Genomic DNA, 17,837 nt, shown 5'->3' with positions numbered 1-17,837 from the left:
CAGGGCAGCTGGGGCAGGGCCCAGGAAAGCCCACGGGGCCTCTGCGTCCCAGGGGTCCCCGTGGCCACGGGCGTGGGCAGGGCTGCCGCGGGGGGGGGGGGGGGGGGGGGGGAGGGCAGGGGAGGGGAGGGGAGGGGAGGGGAGGGGAGGGCGGCCAGGCAGCAGGGGCTTCTGCCCCGCCCCACGGGCTGCAGCCCGACATCAACCCACGCCCGCAGTCTGCGGCTCAGAGGCTAGGCCCCTGCAGGAGAGTGTGGGGGGCCTACGAGCCTTCCAGACGCCCCCAGGTTCTAACGACAGGCCCCGCGTGAGAGGGGGCTGCAGCGGGGGCAGGAAGGGCAACGGGGGCAGCAGGCAGAGCACCCACCAGGGACCCCGGGGCGGCCTCCCTGCGGGGGCGGGGGCGGCTGGCAGGGTGCCCGGTGGGCAGAGGGGGGCCAGGTGGCACCCGCACTCACCCCATCCACGGCCTCCAGATCCAGGCGCAGCTGACTCTGCAGGGAGTGCAGCTTCGGGAGGGGCACGGTGCCCAGGTCTGCACAGCGCCGCAGCCCCGCCAGCGCGGTGCACAGCCCGCGGCCCTCCAGCTCCTCCTGCAGCCGCTGGAACTGCGCCTCCACCTCCTCCTTCTTCTGCAGTGCCAGCCGCCGCGCACTGTCCGCCGCCAGGGCCCGCTCCTTCGCCTCCTTGGCCTCCCGCTGCCACGCGTCACACGCCTGAAACCCGGGGGGGCTGCAGCAGGCGGGCAAGGGGGGCCTCCCCCCGCGGGCGCACGGGTGTCCCCCCCGCCGCGCTCACCTGCTTCACCTGCTGCCAGGACTCCTCCCATTGCCGGATCTTCCTCTTGGCCTCGTCCAGCTGCCGCCTGACCCGGGCCAGCTCCGCACCGCTGGGGCTCGCGCCTGACGAAGGGGCAGGGCCGGGGTTCAGGATCGGGGTCGGGCTGGGAGAGAAGCTGCCGGAGACAAAGTCCCAGATGCTCCCGGGGACGCCGTTCAGCCCTGGGGTGGGGGGGTGGGGGCGGTCACCACGGTGCTGACGCCTGCCCCATCCTTTCCTGATCCTTCCCCCCCATCCTTCCCTCATCTCTCCCCCGATCCTTCCATGCTTCCCCCCATACTTCCCTCATCTTTCTCTGATCCTTCCTCCATCCTTCCCTGATCCTTCCGCCCGGATTAAAGCGGAAACGAGGTCAGAGCTGTCACCGTACCCCAAGCAACTGGCGGGCGGCGGCGACCTACCCCGCCCGAAGCCCTCCTAGCTGCACAGTCTGCGCCGGAGAGCCAAGAGCTGGCCAGAGGCGCAGGGAGCAAAACGATACTTAAAAGACACTCTTCTAAAGCCCAAGGAGCTACCGAAGATAACGTTTCCCGATGGAAAATTAAAGGCAGAGCTAGCGCTGTCCCCATCCTGTCCGTCGCTGTGCCTCGTGTCGGAGGACATGGCGGGTCCCCAGCCCGGGCACCCCCGTCCCACCCGCGCCCACTCACCCAGGGAGTAGGACGCGGCCGACGAGCCCAGCGCTCCGGGCTCGGACTTGAGGGTGGGCGGCTGCTGGGGGGGCGTCATGGTGGAGGACACGAGCGGCCCCGACAGGGACTGCGACAGCGAGCTGAGCGGGGAGGTGGACAGTGACGAGGACGAGTGCAAGGATGGGGAGCGGGGCAGGCCGCCCGGGATGGTGACGGGCTCCGAGCCCCCCAGCGACCTCGGACCTGCGGAGGGGAGGATGCTGAATGGGCGGGGGCGGGGCCAGGCCACCAAGGACTCTGGCCAGAGCCCTGTCCCCTGGACACCAGAAGGGATGTCACGCCCCCTGCCCATCAGAAGAGATGACCATGCCCCCTGGACATCAGAGGCGGCCATGCCCCCTGGACATCAGAAGAGATGAACTTGAGGAAGAAAACATTCCAGGGTTGCACGTGGGCCCACGTGGAGCTTGGAGCGGCTCCTCGGCCAGGGCCGTGGTGGTCGTGCCCAGGTGTCTGCAGAGACCGGTGCTGAGACGGAGGTTCACGCGGGGGTGAGGGGTGGCAGCAGCCGCGGGAACCCACCCCCGGTGCTCCGCAGGGCTCTCCCGGGGCTCCGCACCCCTACCTGTCGGGCCTGGGTCGCCGCTGTCATGCTCATCCAGCTCTTTGTCTAGGGCTGTGAGGCTGCCGTCCCGGAGATGAAGCTCTAGTGCAAAACCTGGTGAAACGGCCATGAGTGAGAGCAGGGCCACACCAGGGCCCGGTCCCAGGGGGGAGATGAGCTGCTCCCCCAACCGCGGCCCGTGGCACCGTGAGTGTCTGGGACCCTGGTCCACGCCAGGCCGGTCTGTCAGGGAAGCAGAGGCATGAACAGCGTCGGCTCCCCAGCTCCCCAGGGTTCCTCCCAAGCCCCTCCTTCACCCTGACCCCACCCTACGCTGCCCCCTCGGCCCCCCAAGCTTTCCTATTCCAGCAGCTGCATAGCAGTTCACTCAGGGAAGGAGAGGCCAGAGAACAGGGCCCAGCTTGGGGCGCGGTCTTCCCGCCCAGGGTCTGCAGAGGCCCAGGCGGCGCTGGAGGCAGGGCAAGGAGCTCAGCCCCACACTGCTCGGCCCCACGCTGCCATCCCCGATGCGCGCCTCCCTGAGGCAGGTGGGCCTTCCCTGAGTGGCCAAGCCTTATCCCCAGCATGCCGGCCAGGCGCATCAGGCTCCATCTCCAGAGGTCACAAAGCAGCCCCCGTCCCCAGGACTGGGTGCACCGTGGGGCCCTGTGCAGGCCTGCTTGTCCCGTGCGTGAGCCGGGCTTCCCTGGCCTCGTGCCTCTGCCCTGCCCCCAGCTGCCTAGTGCAGCGTCTGTAGAGTGACACCAGTCAGAAAGACCCTTGCAGGACCTTTGCTCATCTCTGGCCACACCCCGCCCTGGGGCCCCTGGGTGTGTCAGACCAGCAGCTGAGCAGGCCAATCGGGGCGCTTCAAACCCCCGCTTTAGGGTCCAGGAGCGAAAGCCGACCTGCCGGTGCTGCAGGAAACGGGCTGTCCTCTGAAATGAGAGGCCTTTACCATAATTGCCAGGGAAACACGGCTGGGTGTGGGGGCGAAGAGACGTCCCTGGGGCGGGCAGGCCAAGCGCATGGAGCGGGTGGGTGTAGAGCAGACCTGCCCTCTGGCCCCATGGGGGGCCTGGCCGCACCATCCCTCCCTGTCCCCAGGGGTGCTGGGCGCCACTCAGCCCGTGAAGCCCACCGAGCCCACACACGCTGCGCCTCCCCTGGGTGGTGGCCGAATGCTAAGTTCCAGCACGTGGGCTCACATTCCGTTCCGGAGGCCCCCCGGCTCGGGCCTCTGCGGCATGTGAAGGGGACACGTGGGCGCGGGGTCGGGGATACCAGGGAGGGAGCTGCGCCCGCTCGGCAGGTGTGGCCGGGAGCAGGGAATCGGATTCGGCCACAGGAGAACTTGGGGAACCACCAAGGCCAGCCCGCCTCCCCGCCCATCGCCCTGGCCTCGGACCTGCCCGCTCCGGGGAAACGCTCCTCCAAGGTTTTAGGGACTCTCGAAGGTCCCATCCAGAAACGAGATGTACGTGCGAGGTGGTGGCCGCCACCCCCCCAACCCTGCCACCCCCGTCACTCTGAAGACCAAGGCAGCCAAGGAGCTGCGAGTGCGAGGCGGGCCTGGTCCTCTGGAGGCAGCAGCACCACCAGCAGCCCCGCGCCCAGGGTGACAGGCCTGCGCAGCAGCCCCTTTCCCTGGGTGGCCCCAGCCCATGCTTCTGGGCCTTCAGTGGGTACTTCCCGCCCACCCGCGGGCAGCTCGTGCCCAGCACCCAGGGCCAGGCGTCTGCCTTGTGGGGACGCTGGAACCATGCAGCACAGGAGGCGGCCCGGCAAATCCACTCTCACTGTGTGGACCCTGGGGGGCGGGGGGCGCCTGCACCTTGCTGCTCTGCTGCCGGCACCCCGCGGCCCCCCGCCTCCGGCCGCCCCTCCGCATCTGTGCCAAGTCACCTTCTCCTTACAGACACACCCCGCTGGGTTAGGGCCCATCCCAATGACCTCGTTTTACCCCCACAGCACCTGCAAAGACTTGTTCCCGATAAAGTTACGTCCCCGGATGGGGCAGTTACAGTGGAGACATACCCTTTGACACACGGAATCCTGCCCATGAGAAGGGAAGCAGTGGACAGCACACCCCACCCTCCCAGGTGCCCTGTGCTTCACTGGGACCTCAGAACTTTGGGACCCTGGGCCGATAGAACTTCCCCGGCTCAGGGAAGACACCGCCCGTGCCGAGGCCCCACACCCATACCCACCCCTTGCGGCCCATCCCCCTTCTTGCCATCCTGTCTCCACCTCCCCCAAACTACTGCCAAGCCCTCCAGCCCCGCACCCATGCCCCCTGCCCTCCCTGGGGAGCCTGGCGGCCCCTCCAAGGCCCCAACACGCTGGGCTGCAGCAGCCCTAACCCTCACCCACCAACGGCCCCCAGCACAACAGGGAAAGGCCCAGCATCAGAGGCTTCTCAAACTCTGGGGAGTCAGAGGCCCGCCGACCCAGAAGGCCAGCGGGAGCCCCCCCGCCCCTGCCCCTGAACCCGCAGCGGGGAGGGCCCCAAGCTCCGTGATCTCTGCAGGCTGCCCCTCAGCCCCCAGCAGCGTGATCCCAGGAGTAACCCTTCTACAATGCTGGGCCCCCCATGCTGGGCCCCCGCCAGGAGCCCTACCTCCCAGACAGAAGTTGCCCCCCACCCACCCACCCCCTGGTGGCCGCTCCAGCCGACGCCGCCTCCCCCTCCTCCTTTGTCTCCCTGCAGCCTGGGTCCTTGTCCTGTGCCGGGAGAGCTTCTGCTCAGCCCCAAACCCCGGGTGTGCTCCAGCCCAGACTCAGGGCACCCGCCTGCGTGCACACGCATCTGCTAAAAGCAAGCACTGACCCCCCCCACGTGCCCTGCCCCCTCCTTCCCACACTCCGCTGTGGCCAAAGCGGGGGCAGCCCAACCCCACTCCTGGGGTGCTGGCCCACACGCCTTCTCAACCTGGGGTCCCCAGGTCAGCCAGGCCTCAGGGTGTGGCCTTAACCTTCAGACTCAACCTTCGGCCCCTCAGGACCAGTTAGAGGCGATGTGCTTGAAACTCGACAAAGTTGTAGAAAACACTTTCTGAATAACAGAAGCACACATGAACTGATAAATCTGGGAAAACACGCTGAAACGGGAGCCTTTTCTCACCTGGAAAAGCTTCTTCTTGTGCGGGTCCCCCACCCCCACCCCGTGACTCAGCAGAGACGCCCCTCCCCCAGCCTCAGGAGCAGAGGGGTCGCACAGGGCCGCCCTCCCCGACAGCACCGGCGTGCAGGGCGCACTGGCTACTCTGGGAGGTCGACCCTGCCTACTCCACCTCCCTGCTGAGTCAGACCCAGGTTTTCCAGGACATTTTCTCAGAAGAGCCGACTTTTAAAAGAAAGGACTTTAACACTCAAAATCTGGAGCCCAATTACGCAAGCTGTGCCATCTGCCCCAGGACCCGCCTCGTCCAACTCCCAGGAACCGCCCAGATGTTCGTGAGAAATTAGCGGATAGCTGCTGAGTAACGACCCTGGCAGTCCCCAGATCCCGACGTGACACAGCACATTCGGCGCCACTCAGTCCTCCGGGGTCAAGGGACACACGGGGACAACACGCATGGTGCAGAGAATCCAAGGCCGGGACGGGGCAGCCCTGCGGCCGGGATGCCCCCCAGCGAAGGCCCCGGAGGACCGTCCTCCCCAGGCGCAGGGCGCACCAGCAGCACCTGGCAAGCCCACTCACCCACCGGCCTGGTTCCCGACGGCGCAGGCGACCATCCCCGGGCAGGACAAGGCGGGAACCCGTCCTCGCTACGGAGCCACAGACCCCCCCGCGCGGCGATGCGGGCCCCTGAGCCCCCGGCTCGGGCCCACGCAGGAAACCGGCGGGCGCCTCTGCAAAGCAGGCTCCACAAAGGGCACGTCTGCATCACATCCCCGCACAGCCTCCGAGGAGCCGGGTACCGGCCCCCTGCCTGGCACACCTGGCCCGGCCGCGGGCAACCTGAACGGGTGCGAGGACCACCTGGACACGAGGGCAAGTGCACCTGGGGGGGGCGAGGGGAGGAAGACGCACCTCACCTGGGGAGGCTGGCACCTGGGGACCTGGGGGTACGGCGCACCTGGGGAGGCGCGTCCAGAGGGGGTGGGCTCTCACCTCGCCCGGGGTGCACAGCCGGGTCCGCATGACCGCGACCCACAGCCGGGCGGCGCGGGGCTGCGGATGCTGACTCACCGTCCACCGCGCCGCCGCCGCCGCTGATTCAAATGCAGCCCGCGCCCCGCCCGCCCCGCGCCGCCCCCGCCCCCGCGTGACGTAACCCCTTGACCCGCCCCGCGCCAGCCCCGCCCCCGGGTGACGTAACCCTCCGCCCCGCCCCGGGTGACGTAACCCTTCGACCCGCCCCCGGGTGACGCAACCCTTCGGCAGTTGCAGGTGCAGGGGTGGGGGCGGGGGGGACCCGCCGGCCGGAGTCCTCCGAGGCCCGCGTGTGGGTCCCCGGGGGGCGCGCACCTGCCGACACCCGCACCTGCCCCTCCGACCTCCTGGCGGCGGCGTGGTCCAGATGCGCGCGGAGGCTCAGGGAAAGAAGGGAGGGCCCCGGGCAGCCCATGGTCAGGATGACAGGCCACGACTACCTCTGCCCTTGAGGGCACTGCGAGCCACCTGCCCACAGCCCCGGCGCCAGGCCCTCCGTCCCCCACAGCCCGTCTGGAAGGCTCTCCCGCCCTTCACCCCCAGCCGCTCCGGGCCATGAGCTCCGCAGGGGACTATCCCTACGGTCCCTTTTTTAACCTGCAACCTGCTCATGTGAAGTGGAAGGAAAGGAAATCTGCCAAATGGCCCTGAAATGATTGCCCTGGATCCATTAACTACACAATGACTCTGAGAACAGCACCTATTTATTGCAGAGTTTACTCATTCTTCCCACGCAGTGTGTCGGTAAGGAGGTAACCTGAGCCACACTGGAGGAAGGAAGCACGGGTCTACACTGCAGCCCCCAGCCGCAGTGGGTAGGGCGGCTCAGCAGCAGAAAGGCAGCTGGCTGGGGCCGTCCCGGGGCACAAGGCAGTCCTGGGGAGTCCTAACGGCCCGTATTACTGGGCTATGACTCTACGCGCCATCTCAGAGGGGGTCAGAGAGCACGGAGGGTCCCACGGATGCCAGCGGCTCATAATTGTGGCAGCGGCAGCAGCAACAAACTGTATCATCTGCAAACAGGCCACGTGGACTCTGAAAAGGGGTTAAGCTTGTCACCTCTGGGGGGCTGGTTCAGGGACCATTTAGGTCCATGAGAGCAGAAACTGCAAGATGCTCAGTGACACAGGCAGACAGGCGGAGGACCCCCTGATGGCAGGATGGCCCACCCTGGAGCCACCGCCCTGGAGCCCCCGCATGTGCCCCGAGGCCCCCTTTCCAAGCAGAGGTGCACTGAGCGCTTCACTCAGGTGAGCAGAGCCCGTGTGGTGTCACCTGTTTAGGGGCAGGGATTTCATTTCCTAATGACTCTCCTGTTATGCTTAAATCCTACTATTACTGCCTTTAGAGTAGGAGAATAAGTTTTCTTTTTAAAACCTTTGTGTTTTACACATAAGACCCAAAACAGTAAAGTCAAACATGCCCTGCATAGCAATGGCTTTCCGGCTCCCTCCCGAGTGGAAACAGGGCTGCAGCGCGCACCTGCCCCGCACGCCCGCCCACCCTGTGCTCAGCCAGGTGTGTGCGATCTCCAAAGGCCTTGGGTGTAACGTTCTCTGGGAGCTGCCTCCAGACACACCGTACACACCGTGGTTCCTTCCTAAGTACCCAACTCCTGAGAGGGCAGAGAACCTGCTTGGTGGCCAGACTGGCTGTGGCCACCTACTGCTGCTTTTCGGATGTAAGCGCACACACTGGCCATGGGCCCTCATGCCTTGGCCCTGGCCTCGGGGTCTCTGCCCGGCTGAGTCCTCACGCCCACCGGTGGTGACCTGAATCCATGCAGAACCACGTGCTCCCCTCAGACCTCGTGGCTCAGGAGGGATACCTCGTTCAAGCCCAGCTCCACGTCAAGGTAAAGTACGCGTGTGTGTTTTCACTTAAACACACACGGATCCTCCCGATGAAGTACCCGACACCTGAACCAGCTCCCCTGTCTCAGGCAGGGCCCGAGTGGGGCCGGCTGCCAGCCTTCTCACTCCCACAGACGGGATTCCCACAACACACCGGAGCACACCCATGGAGGCCACAGGTTTGTGCCCGGCAAAGCAAGGACATCGGGGCTCCCCCCTACACCCCAGAGCAAGCTCCATTCTAGAGTTCTTGGGCACACAAAGCAGCTCCACAGTGGAGCCCACGCAGCAGCGCCAGGGCTGTGGGAAGACCCACGCGGCCACAGAAAGTCTCCAATGTTCTAGAAGAACCGACTCAGAGTGAGCACGGGGCAGGAAGGCCAGGCCGCGCCGGGAGCAGAGAACGCCGCACACGTGGAAGGGCCCCAGGAGTCAGCCGGGACTCGGGAGCAGGATCGCGCCCCCCCACCGCCAGGCATCCCTCAGGCGGCAGGAGTGACGACACTGGCTCTATGGCCCTCTCAACGGAAGGGTTTGCTGTCTACACAGCCACTGGAAATAGACCCTGTCCACCCTCGCCGGGGCTGGTGCCACCCTGCGTCTCAGCATGGGCCTCACGGCAGGCAGCGTGACTATGCTTCCCTGGTGGCCGCCCGAGGATGTTTGGCTCTGGGTAGGTACAGGCCACCTCGAATGCGGCCACCTGGCCAGCTCTGGTGGGGGAGTGGTGCCCTGACACGGATACACAGGGGCAGAGCCCACACCCACCTCCAGAGAAGGCAAAACAGAGGGGGTACCCCAGGACCCGAGCGCCAGGACGACAGCTCTGGAGCTGAGCAGGCCTCGCCCAGGAGCGGCTTCCTTGTCCTGCCCACGGCCACACCTTCCCAGCCAACCCCAGACAAAGACCACGAAAGTGGCACCAACAGCGCTCCTGCCGGGCCTCCCTGTACCGGGGCAGGGATGCAGGCCCTCCACGGGCGCAGCCATTCACACGACCACCCAGACGTGGCCAAGGGCCTGGGGACCTGCAGGGCACGGCAGGGGTACCCCCTCCAGCCCTCCGCCCGTCCCCCCTCCCTCCGGCCTGGCTCCATTCCCCTGGTCACCAGTCCCCCCAAACCCTCAATGACTCCCAGCAGCTAAGGGGCGCTCAGCAGTGGCCCTGCCTGCGGCCGGCCTCATCCCGCACTCCTTCCACTCCTGCCTTGGCCCACGGGCTCCTGGCCCCGCTGCGGCCTGCCGCTCCCAGAGAGGTGGGGGGCGGGCTTCCAGACCCCAGGCGGCCCAGTGAGGGGACAGGTGAGCAAACACACCTGGCTTTTCTACAAGGAGCTTTCTGCAGCACGTCCTGGAAAGACACAACGCGGTGCGGAGAGGAGTCGGGGTGACAGGCAGGGGCTGTTAAACCTACCTGGGGTGGGCTCGGCAGTACCACCCGGGGGCTCGAGCGGGTGCACCCAGACTGGGAGGGCGGGCAGGGCGGTCGGGGAGGAGCTGCCGGAGCCGGCACTGGACGCCAGGCTGGACGCCACGCTGGACCCCAGGCTGGGGGCGAGCGGGTGAGCCGCTGCTGACACGGTGAGGTGGTTCTGCGCAAAGACACACAAGCAAAGTGAGCAGATGAGAGAACAGCAAGTGACGAGGACACGGGGGGATGGGTGCCTGAAGCCTCACGGACGGGATGGTTGGCTACTGTCTGTCCCCAAAGCAAAACATAAAGAGGTTCGGCTCCTCTGCATGGTTTGGGGGGGCCTGGAGGGCAGGCGGTCGCGACAACCCGGACGGGCAGACCCACTAGCTGCTGATCGTCCAGGGACAGAAACCAACACACCTAGGAAGGATCGTCTCCGGGAGCTGCTCTGCAGAAATGGTTTCCTAGGGGCGCCTGGGGGGCTCAGCTGACTAAGGGTCCGGCTTTGGCCCAGGATGTGACCCCGGGGTCCCGGGATCGAGTCTTGCATTGGGCCCCCAGCGGGAGCCTGCTTCTCCCTCTGCCTCTGCCTGTCTCGTTCTCTCTCTCTCTCACGCTCTATCTCAATAAACTCTTAAGGAAAAGAAAAAACAAAATGGGTTTCAAGAGCAAACATGATAGTAAAAAAAAAAAAAAAAAAAATTCCCCTAAAAGGGACAGGCAGAGAGCCAACGCCGCTCCTGCAAACAGGAAGATGACTGCATGAGCCCGTTACCTGAGAAAGGTAAACAGAGGGCGCGGGGCAGCTGATAGCGGATCAGAACCAGCACGGTCCGGGGGTGGTGTGCGGACAGCACTGTCCCTGGGGAAGAGGCCCGGCAACAGTTCCGCGGGCCGGGCTCAGGCTGTCCACGCGGCCGTGGCGGAGGCGCGACCGGGGTCACCGTGCCACTGGGCGCTAGACATCCTGCTAAGGGGATGTGTGCAGCGTCTGGTTTTTGCTTCAAATGGAGACAGGAGTTCCCTGGGGGCAGGGGCTACGAGACCAACCGTAAGGGGGGTGGGGTTCCTACTGGTTTGTCAGCACCAGTGGAAATCTCCTCAAAAATTAAAAAAAAAAAAAAATGATGTTTTGGGAGAGAGAGGAACGCAGCACAGGGCGGTTCTTCCACATGACTGTCCAGGCGCTGGCCTAGCTCAAGAGGAGCCCAGGGGCAGCCCCCCGTCCCGCGGCACGCAGGGACCCCGGCAGGCCACTGTGCCCCGCCACCGTGCAGGCTGTTTTACACTCACTGGAACGGAGTCCCAAGGCAGAGAGGGTCCCCCTCGCCATCCTCCGCTGGGCTGCCTGGTCCCAGGTGCACACACTGCCCAGCCAGCCACCCCCCCCAGCGGAGCCTGCTGTGGCTCCACCTGCCCCGTCCCAGCGCCGGGACCGTCCCTCGAAGACGTCGGGTGACGCATCATCCTGAAGGCTGGCGACACCTGCCGGGCCCTCCCGAGCCTACGGGGATGGAGGGCCTGGCGCCATCCCCCGGCCACGGCACACAACAGGTGCCCGGAGGTAAGGACAGCATCCCCAGGGTGTCCCCAGGGCATCGCCACACCAGCCTCCAGCCATGTGGCCTTTGAAGCTGAGGGTCCCAGGGAAATACTGTCAGCCACCCCGCTGGCCAGGGGAGCCCCAGGCTGGCTTTCCTACCTGCCCCCTTGGGTGCTCCCTTCCCCCCAGAGGCTGGCTCTGGGTGAGCCGGGGCTCGGCTCCTGGCCGCTGACACGCATGAGGACACCCTGGGCGGCGGGCCAGCGCGATGTCCCCGGGGAGGCCCGCGCACCCACAAGGCCTCTCCAGCGGTGTCTGGACCTGGCAGGGGCTGGCCCCCGGAGTACTGGCCACTCCCCTTCCGACGCTTCCCGCTTCGGGCTCTTAAGGAACAGCTCGGCCATCCTAACCTCCAGGACACATCAGAAAATAACTAAGTCGCGTTTCTACTTTCAACTCCATTTCTGCCAATTCCAAAGCTCCTGGGAGAGGAACCCGTACCACTTGTCCTGAACACTTCACGAGTCCTCTTGGGGGCCTGGGGGGGGCGGGGCGCCGAGGGAACTAGGGCAGCTGGGGGCCGGGCGCCTGGCCCGCAGGGCATTACGGGTAAAGGCCACAGCAGAGGCGAGAGACGGGGCAACGGGCTGGCCAAAGGGGGACGCCGGCTGCAGCCACGCTAATGCTCAAACTGTGCCGTCTTACGGGGACGGGGAAGCACCCGGGTCCTGGGTCCTAGAGCAGCGGCGACCAATCCTACCCAGTGACTCGAGTCCTCAGGCAAAGGGAGATGTGCACAGACCCGGCGGCGGGTCACCAGACGAGACAGCGCAGGGCCAGGGGGAGGACTCGCAGCAGCGGGCACCTCGGAGCCCTGGGAGTGAGGGCATTGGTGGCCGTGGGCAGGCAGCCCCCGGGGACGCGCGGAGAGGACCTGGTGTCATGGCTCCCACAGTGCAAGCCAAATAGTTTTTGAATGTGAAAACAAAAGAATGTGCAACAGCCGAGCATGAGAAGAACAGAAGTGAAACTGTAACGACGCCACAAAGGACAACAAGCTGGCGGCTCTGGGTCTAGAGGGAACGCGTGTGGGTCCCAGCGCCAGGGCCGCCCCGCCGCGCCACGGGGGCCTCGAGGCCAGTACCTGCTTGCTGTCCTGCTCCCCGGCCCTGTGGCTGCCCTCGGCAAGGGACTCTCTCCTCTTCGCCTGCAACAGAGAAAGCAGCAGCGTGGGAAGCAGGCAGCGGGGCTGCAAATGCAGAGACCGGAGCTTCCCTTGCCCGTGAGCAAATCCGGGGATGGAAGAGGCATTCAAGTCACTACCCTCCGTCAGGTCTGGACCACCTGTCACCCCTGCTTGCCGGCCTCCGGGCCGGTCGCGGGGCCGAGAGCAGGAGCTCTGCACCCCCCGAGCCCACGGCTCGTCAGGCCGAGCCCCGGGAGCTGGCACAGGTCTTGGGAAGAGTGAGGCCAAGCTCTCCCCACCCCCCAACAGGCAGCACACGGCTCATGTGCACGTACGGGCCCACGAGATCACCCTCACCCGACACCATGCCCTCCCCGTGTCTACCGGCCAGGCGTCCTCCCTGGAAACAAGCCCCTCTTCTCTCATCTTGGGGCTTCTCCATTTGCTCTTCCTTAGAAGGACATTAGGCCGCCAGGTCCGACTGCTTCGTTGGGTCTTGACTCCCTCTCCAGGAAGCCTTCCATGTGGGAAACGACCCTCCTCTCCTGTTTCCCTCTGATCACTAATGCACAGGGGCCCAGGCTGCACCCCAGGGCAGTGGGAGACGTTTTCTCTGCCCCACACGTATAGAAATCCTGTGTCGGATGAGCCACCTGCCAGGGAAACTGCCCAGGGCAGGCTTTGCTCACGGAGCTCCAGACCAGCACTCCCCCAGCTCACACACGAAACCCGCAGGCCAGGGGCGCCCGGGGGCTCAGCGGCTGGGCTTCTGCCCCTGGCTCAGGGCGTGACCCCGGGGTCCCGGGATCGAGTCCCACATCGGGCTCCCTGCATGGAGCCTGCTTCTCCCTCTGCCTATGTCTCTGCCTCTCTCTCTGTCTCTCTCATGAATCAATAAATAAAATCTTAAAAAAAAAAAAAAAAACCCGCAGACCAGACTCTGCCTTCAGATCTTAAGAGTGTTGTGATTTTCACTAGTTTTGCAGTAAGTCAATGTGCAGCAGTGGCTCAGAGTATCTTGGCTCTTCTTCTTTCCTTTTTTAGTTTCTGAATTTGGAAAAGAACCTGCAGTGATCACCAGTGCGGAGGAAGACGGCGTCCACGCAGGCGTTGACCGGGCCCTTTTCTACTATAGGACACGTGGCCACGGGCTCAGCCCTGGAGGCCAACATGGTATTTGTGGGCCCCCCCGCATCTCTCCTCCAGGAGCGACCTGCCCCCTGCAGGGGGGTGAGGGCCTCCGCGGTCACTGACCTGACCAGGTGGAGTGATACCGGGAAGAAAGCAAGGTTATCCTGAAACCACTCTGCTTGCCTTGGGAACACACGGCTCCCCGTGGGGAACCCCACGGCGCATCCACCCCCCCCGGCCCCCACGGCCCCCTCCCCGGCCCCCCTGCAGGGCCAGCTCCACAGAGACGGCCCCACCTCAGCCCCCACCCCTCGCCTGTCCCCCGTGCTTCTGACCGGCCTCTGCTCTCCGCGGGTTCAGCCACCTTCTAGAACAGCTCACGAGACAGGAAAGCGCTCACTTACGTTCACTGATTCATCATGTAACAAACTATACGGCAAAGAGCACAGAGGGCCGGAGATGTAGCGGGTGAGGTCCAGAGGAGCCCCGGCCCCAGGTGTCACCGGCCCGCACTTGGGGGCTCCTCACAGGGGCTCGCCCTGCTAACTCCACGTCCAGCCCCTTCCTGCCCCCCGGCCCTGTGGGCCACGCGGGGCGGCAGACAGTCCCACGCCTCTAACCACGCCTTGACCTTCCCAGTGCCCGGCCCCCATCCAGGGGCCACGAGGAGCCCACCCAGTCACTTCCTCAAAACATGTTTCTATCACCCCCAAAATCACAAGGGCTTCAGGAGCTGTGCCAGGAGCTGGGGTCTGAGACCAACGTGTACGTTTCCCACAGTTTCACACGTCGTCCTGTCGAGGGACAGTAGCACATGTGTGCTCCGGGCTGACGGGGAGCCTGTGGTGGAGACGCCACGTCCCTCCCCCTCTCGTAAACCAGAGATTCCAATCCCAGACGGAGTCCTCGAACCCAGGACCACATCTACACATGACGGGACCCCGGGGGCTCCTCCTCGGGTGTGGGCGACACAACGATGGGGTCAGGAGGCAGGGGCGAGTCTAAGGATGACGCAGAGGCCCTCAGTGTACAGACTCCGTTCACAGTGCACAGGAGGGAGCAGGAAACACGCTCACATGGACCGAGATCTGGGGCTTGCTGCTGATCCTTCCAGAGGATGTTGCTTAGGAGGCAGAGGCGGAGCAGCCCCCCGCACGGCACCCATTCGGCACGCCCTCATCCTGACCTGGTACCCTGGGGCGGGCCAGGGGCTACCTACATGGCCGCAACCCCGCCAGGCCCCCACCCCCGGGGCCACTGCAGCAGGAGACCCCAGAGAGGCGAAGCCAGGGCTCTTGGCTATGTCCGTGTGCTCGTCCGGTTGAGACCCAGCAGCCAATGGTGGTGCCGCTGGGGCGCCAGCAAGATGGTCCCTACACGGGGCCCAGAACTCAGACTCAGCCCACAGGACAGCGCTCGCCAGCTCATTTTTAATCTTTAATTAAGATGAAGTGACACAAGGGTAAGCTTTCCGCAGCGAGGGACTCAGCCCGTCGCCAGCTTGTGCAACCGCCGGCTCCCCACCCTGCCGGGGGCTCGCCCAGGCCCCAGCACCCACCCCGCACCCTAGAGAGCTGAGTCTCTAAATTGCAGAAGAGTTTTAAAAACATAAGGAACGCCCTTACCAGGCCTCGTCTGCAGGCACGGGCGCCCTGTCCCGGCACCGTCCCCCCAGAGCCTGGGGCTCCCGTGCAGCCGGTCTCACCGGGCGCCACCCCCCAGCACCCGCCTTCAGCCCAGGCTCTCAGGGAGGCCAAGCCAGTGGCCCTCGGACCACCACCTGAGCCCACAGCTGCCGCGGTCCCCCGGGAGCCACCAAGAGGAGGCAGGGAGGGCCTGGCGAGGCTGCTGGCCAACCGGTGGTGGGAAACTCCTCCACTCAGTCTCCCCAGGGGATGCCTGGATGGGCGCGAAGGGGGCTCAAGGGCGTGGGGCCTGGGCCACGCAGGGGGCTGGGGGGTGCCCGTGTGCTATCAGCACGGGGCGAGGGGAATCAGGTGGGGCACCCGTGCGTCACACCCAGGACTGCGGGGACTCGACCCTCCGGTCTTCAGGCTCCACCACTTGGGCTCGGACGCAAGTGCCCACGCACAGGGGCCGCAGCGCGCTGACCCACCTGGAGCGCAGCCACGGCCGCCCCCCGCGCAAGACAAACAGTGACCTGGCTCCTCGCAAGGAAATCCCACCCAGGTTCCTCTCGTCTTTCCTAACTTCTCTTGTTAAAAAAAGCACAAGGCAGGTACCGACACCCGAGCCGCCTGCCCTCCTGCGCCAACAGCGAGAGCAGACACGCAGCCCTTCCCCCCCCCCCCCCCCCCCCCGGCAAGGCCCGGGGGCAGGGGCGCCATCCGCCCACCGAAGCGAGCGCCCAAACCTGAGCCCCCAGCCCCCACCGTGGGGCCCATGCCCCGGCCTCTATGGAGGGACCTGCCCCCCTGCCGTGAGGCGTCCGCCAGGGACTCGGGCCCTTCTGGAGGCTCAGCCTGATGAATGTTTCCTGAATGGCCGGAGCGTGCGTGTCTGGCAAGTGGCACAGCTGGGTCGGCCCATCGAGGCTGAAGCCGGCCAGGCTGTGACAGAAGGAGCCGCCCACCCCACGGGGGGACCCTGCTAGCACGTCACCCAGAGATCGCCTCTGTCTGCGTCCCCAAGCGCCCCCCCGCACGGCCCTCCTCGGGGTGCTGTCCACTTACGTGTGCGGGCTGGCCGCTGCTGGCCGTGGAGCTGCTGGCAGCGGCAGAGGCCAGGTCACGGCAGGCCCAGCCGTTGGCCATCCCGAAGCTCTCTGTCAAGAAAGGGAGGCTGTGGGCTTTGCACGACCGCTGGCTGGAAACAGACCACGTGCAGGGTGGCCTGGCTCCAGGAGCCCCCACGCCAGGGCGGAGGCCTGGTGACAACAGTCTTCCCCAGCGACCAGGGACGGGACGGCACTGAGCCCTGGGAGAGCGTGAGCTCGGTTCTCGACGACTCGAGAGCCAGAAAAGCACAGGAAATTTCAACAAGACTAGCCCCCGCCCCTCCATGGCTAAAACACAAATGAGTTTGCAACCCTCCTGCTGAACCAGAAGCCAAGCCCTACGGGGTGGGGGGCCTCCGGCTGGGGCAGCCCGGAGCCAGGGGACCATACGGGGCAGGTCGGGGAGCAGCTGGCCCCCTCTCGCTCCAGACGGGCGGGGAGCCTGGCAGGGGCCGCGAGCTGTCAGGCGTCGGGCACTTACTCTCCACGTGTGCGAAAGCGCAGAACGGACCGCGCGGGCAGTAACCGGTTTGGCGCATGTCATTGCACTTTGTAGACTTGTAGATCTAGGAAGCGTACGTACAACAGTGAGATAAATAAAACTTAAAAATGAAACGGGCGCCTAAGCAGCTCAGTTAAGCATCTGACTCTTGGTTTCGGCGCAGGTCACGAGTTCAGCGTCCCAAGGTCGAGCCCTGCAACAGGCTCCCCGCTCAGCACGGGGTCTGCTTGGGGTCCTCTCCCTCCGCCCCTCCCCTGCTCTAAAAAAGTACGAGAATAAAAATTAGATAAAAAGAGGGAGCTGGTTGTTCTAAAGCTTGGGGTCCTGAAGGGGTCACTGAGGCAGGACCACAACCTGGAGCCCAGGGCTCCTGAGTCGCCCGGCGGCCCTGCTGCTTTGTTTCCAACACGAATCCAAGGGCCTGGTTTGCTCAGCAGACGTTAGCTGACCCCACCTGCGCCTTCCCAAGGAGGGCCTGGCCCTGAGCAGCTCCGGAGGGGCAGCCTCTGGGCCCCAGAACGCCTGCCTGGGAAGTGACTGTTTACCCGGCTTGGACCACACGGGGTAGTAAATGTGATCTGTGGTGGGGGCCGGGCCACCCGCTGTCAGCTCAGCCCCCGGAGGGCCGGCAACCAAGGGCGGCTCGTCCACATGACCCCGAATAAACCCCAAGGGCCCGGGGGCTGTGCCCATATGCCTCCCTGGGGACAGAGCTGGGCGCGGGTGCCCAGTCTCCCAGGGACCCCACCCCACGCAGGACCCCGCCCTCCGCTGACCTCCGCCCTACCTGGGCACACAGCCTGCCAAGCTCTGAGTCCTTCTAGCAAATCATGGGACCTGCGGGTGGTCCCAGGGACTCCCCGGCACACCAAGGAGACCCGCGCTGGCCCAGGCTCGTACCTCGGGGTGGAACTGCTGCTCCGCGCGCGAGTGGCAGTACTGGCAGCTGTCCCCGCTGTCACACCTCGCGGGCTCGCCCCACTCGTCGCCGTGCTTCACGCTGGGACACGGGGTGGACCTGGGGGCACAGGGACGGGCCTGTCTTCATCTTTACAAAACAAAGAGTGAGGCTGAGCCAGAGCTGCCCACGCCAATGTGTGGGGAGGCAGGCGGGCCTCCTGCGGCCTGGAGGACACAGGCCGGGCCCACCCCGCGCGGAGCACCCCCCTCTGCTCCCAGGGGTACGTCCACACTGGATCTGAGCCCTCGGTGGGAAGCCAGCCCAAATCCTCGTTG

General features: G+C 65.5%; 1 protein-coding gene across 8 annotated transcripts in view; it reads right to left on the bottom strand.

The window, feature by feature from the left end:
* UNKL (unk like zinc finger) overlaps positions 1-17,837 on the bottom strand; it is a 29,682-nt gene that overhangs the window by 2,238 nt on the left and 9,607 nt on the right. For 2 of the 8 annotated variants that reach the window (XM_038540837.1, XM_038540840.1), the window contains exons 6-14: positions 17,502-17,619; positions 16,581-16,665; positions 16,056-16,147; positions 12,190-12,252; positions 9,503-9,680; positions 2,098-2,190; positions 1,491-1,715; positions 799-1,001; positions 459-716 (exon numbers count right to left, since the gene is read on the bottom strand). In XM_038540837.1, coding sequence (XP_038396765.1) covers positions 459-716; positions 799-1,001; positions 1,491-1,715; positions 2,098-2,190; positions 9,503-9,680; positions 12,190-12,252; positions 16,056-16,147; positions 16,581-16,665; positions 17,502-17,619 — 1,315 coding nt within the window. Of the gene's footprint in view, positions 1-454; positions 717-798; positions 1,002-1,490; positions 1,716-2,097; positions 2,191-6,112; positions 6,332-9,502; positions 9,681-12,189; positions 12,253-16,055; positions 16,148-16,580; positions 16,666-17,501; positions 17,620-17,837 lie in introns of those variants that run through there. The other 6 variants (XM_038540844.1, XM_038540839.1, XM_038540838.1 and 3 more) reach the window with 6 other exon arrangements.

The sequence above is a fragment of the Canis lupus genome, chromosome 6 (genome assembly GCF_011100685.1).
Source record: "Canis lupus familiaris isolate Mischka breed German Shepherd chromosome 6, alternate assembly UU_Cfam_GSD_1.0, whole genome shotgun sequence".
Taxonomy (NCBI): Eukaryota; Metazoa; Chordata; class Mammalia; order Carnivora; family Canidae; genus Canis; species Canis lupus.
This window is presented reverse-complemented; position numbering and strand designations above follow the sequence as displayed.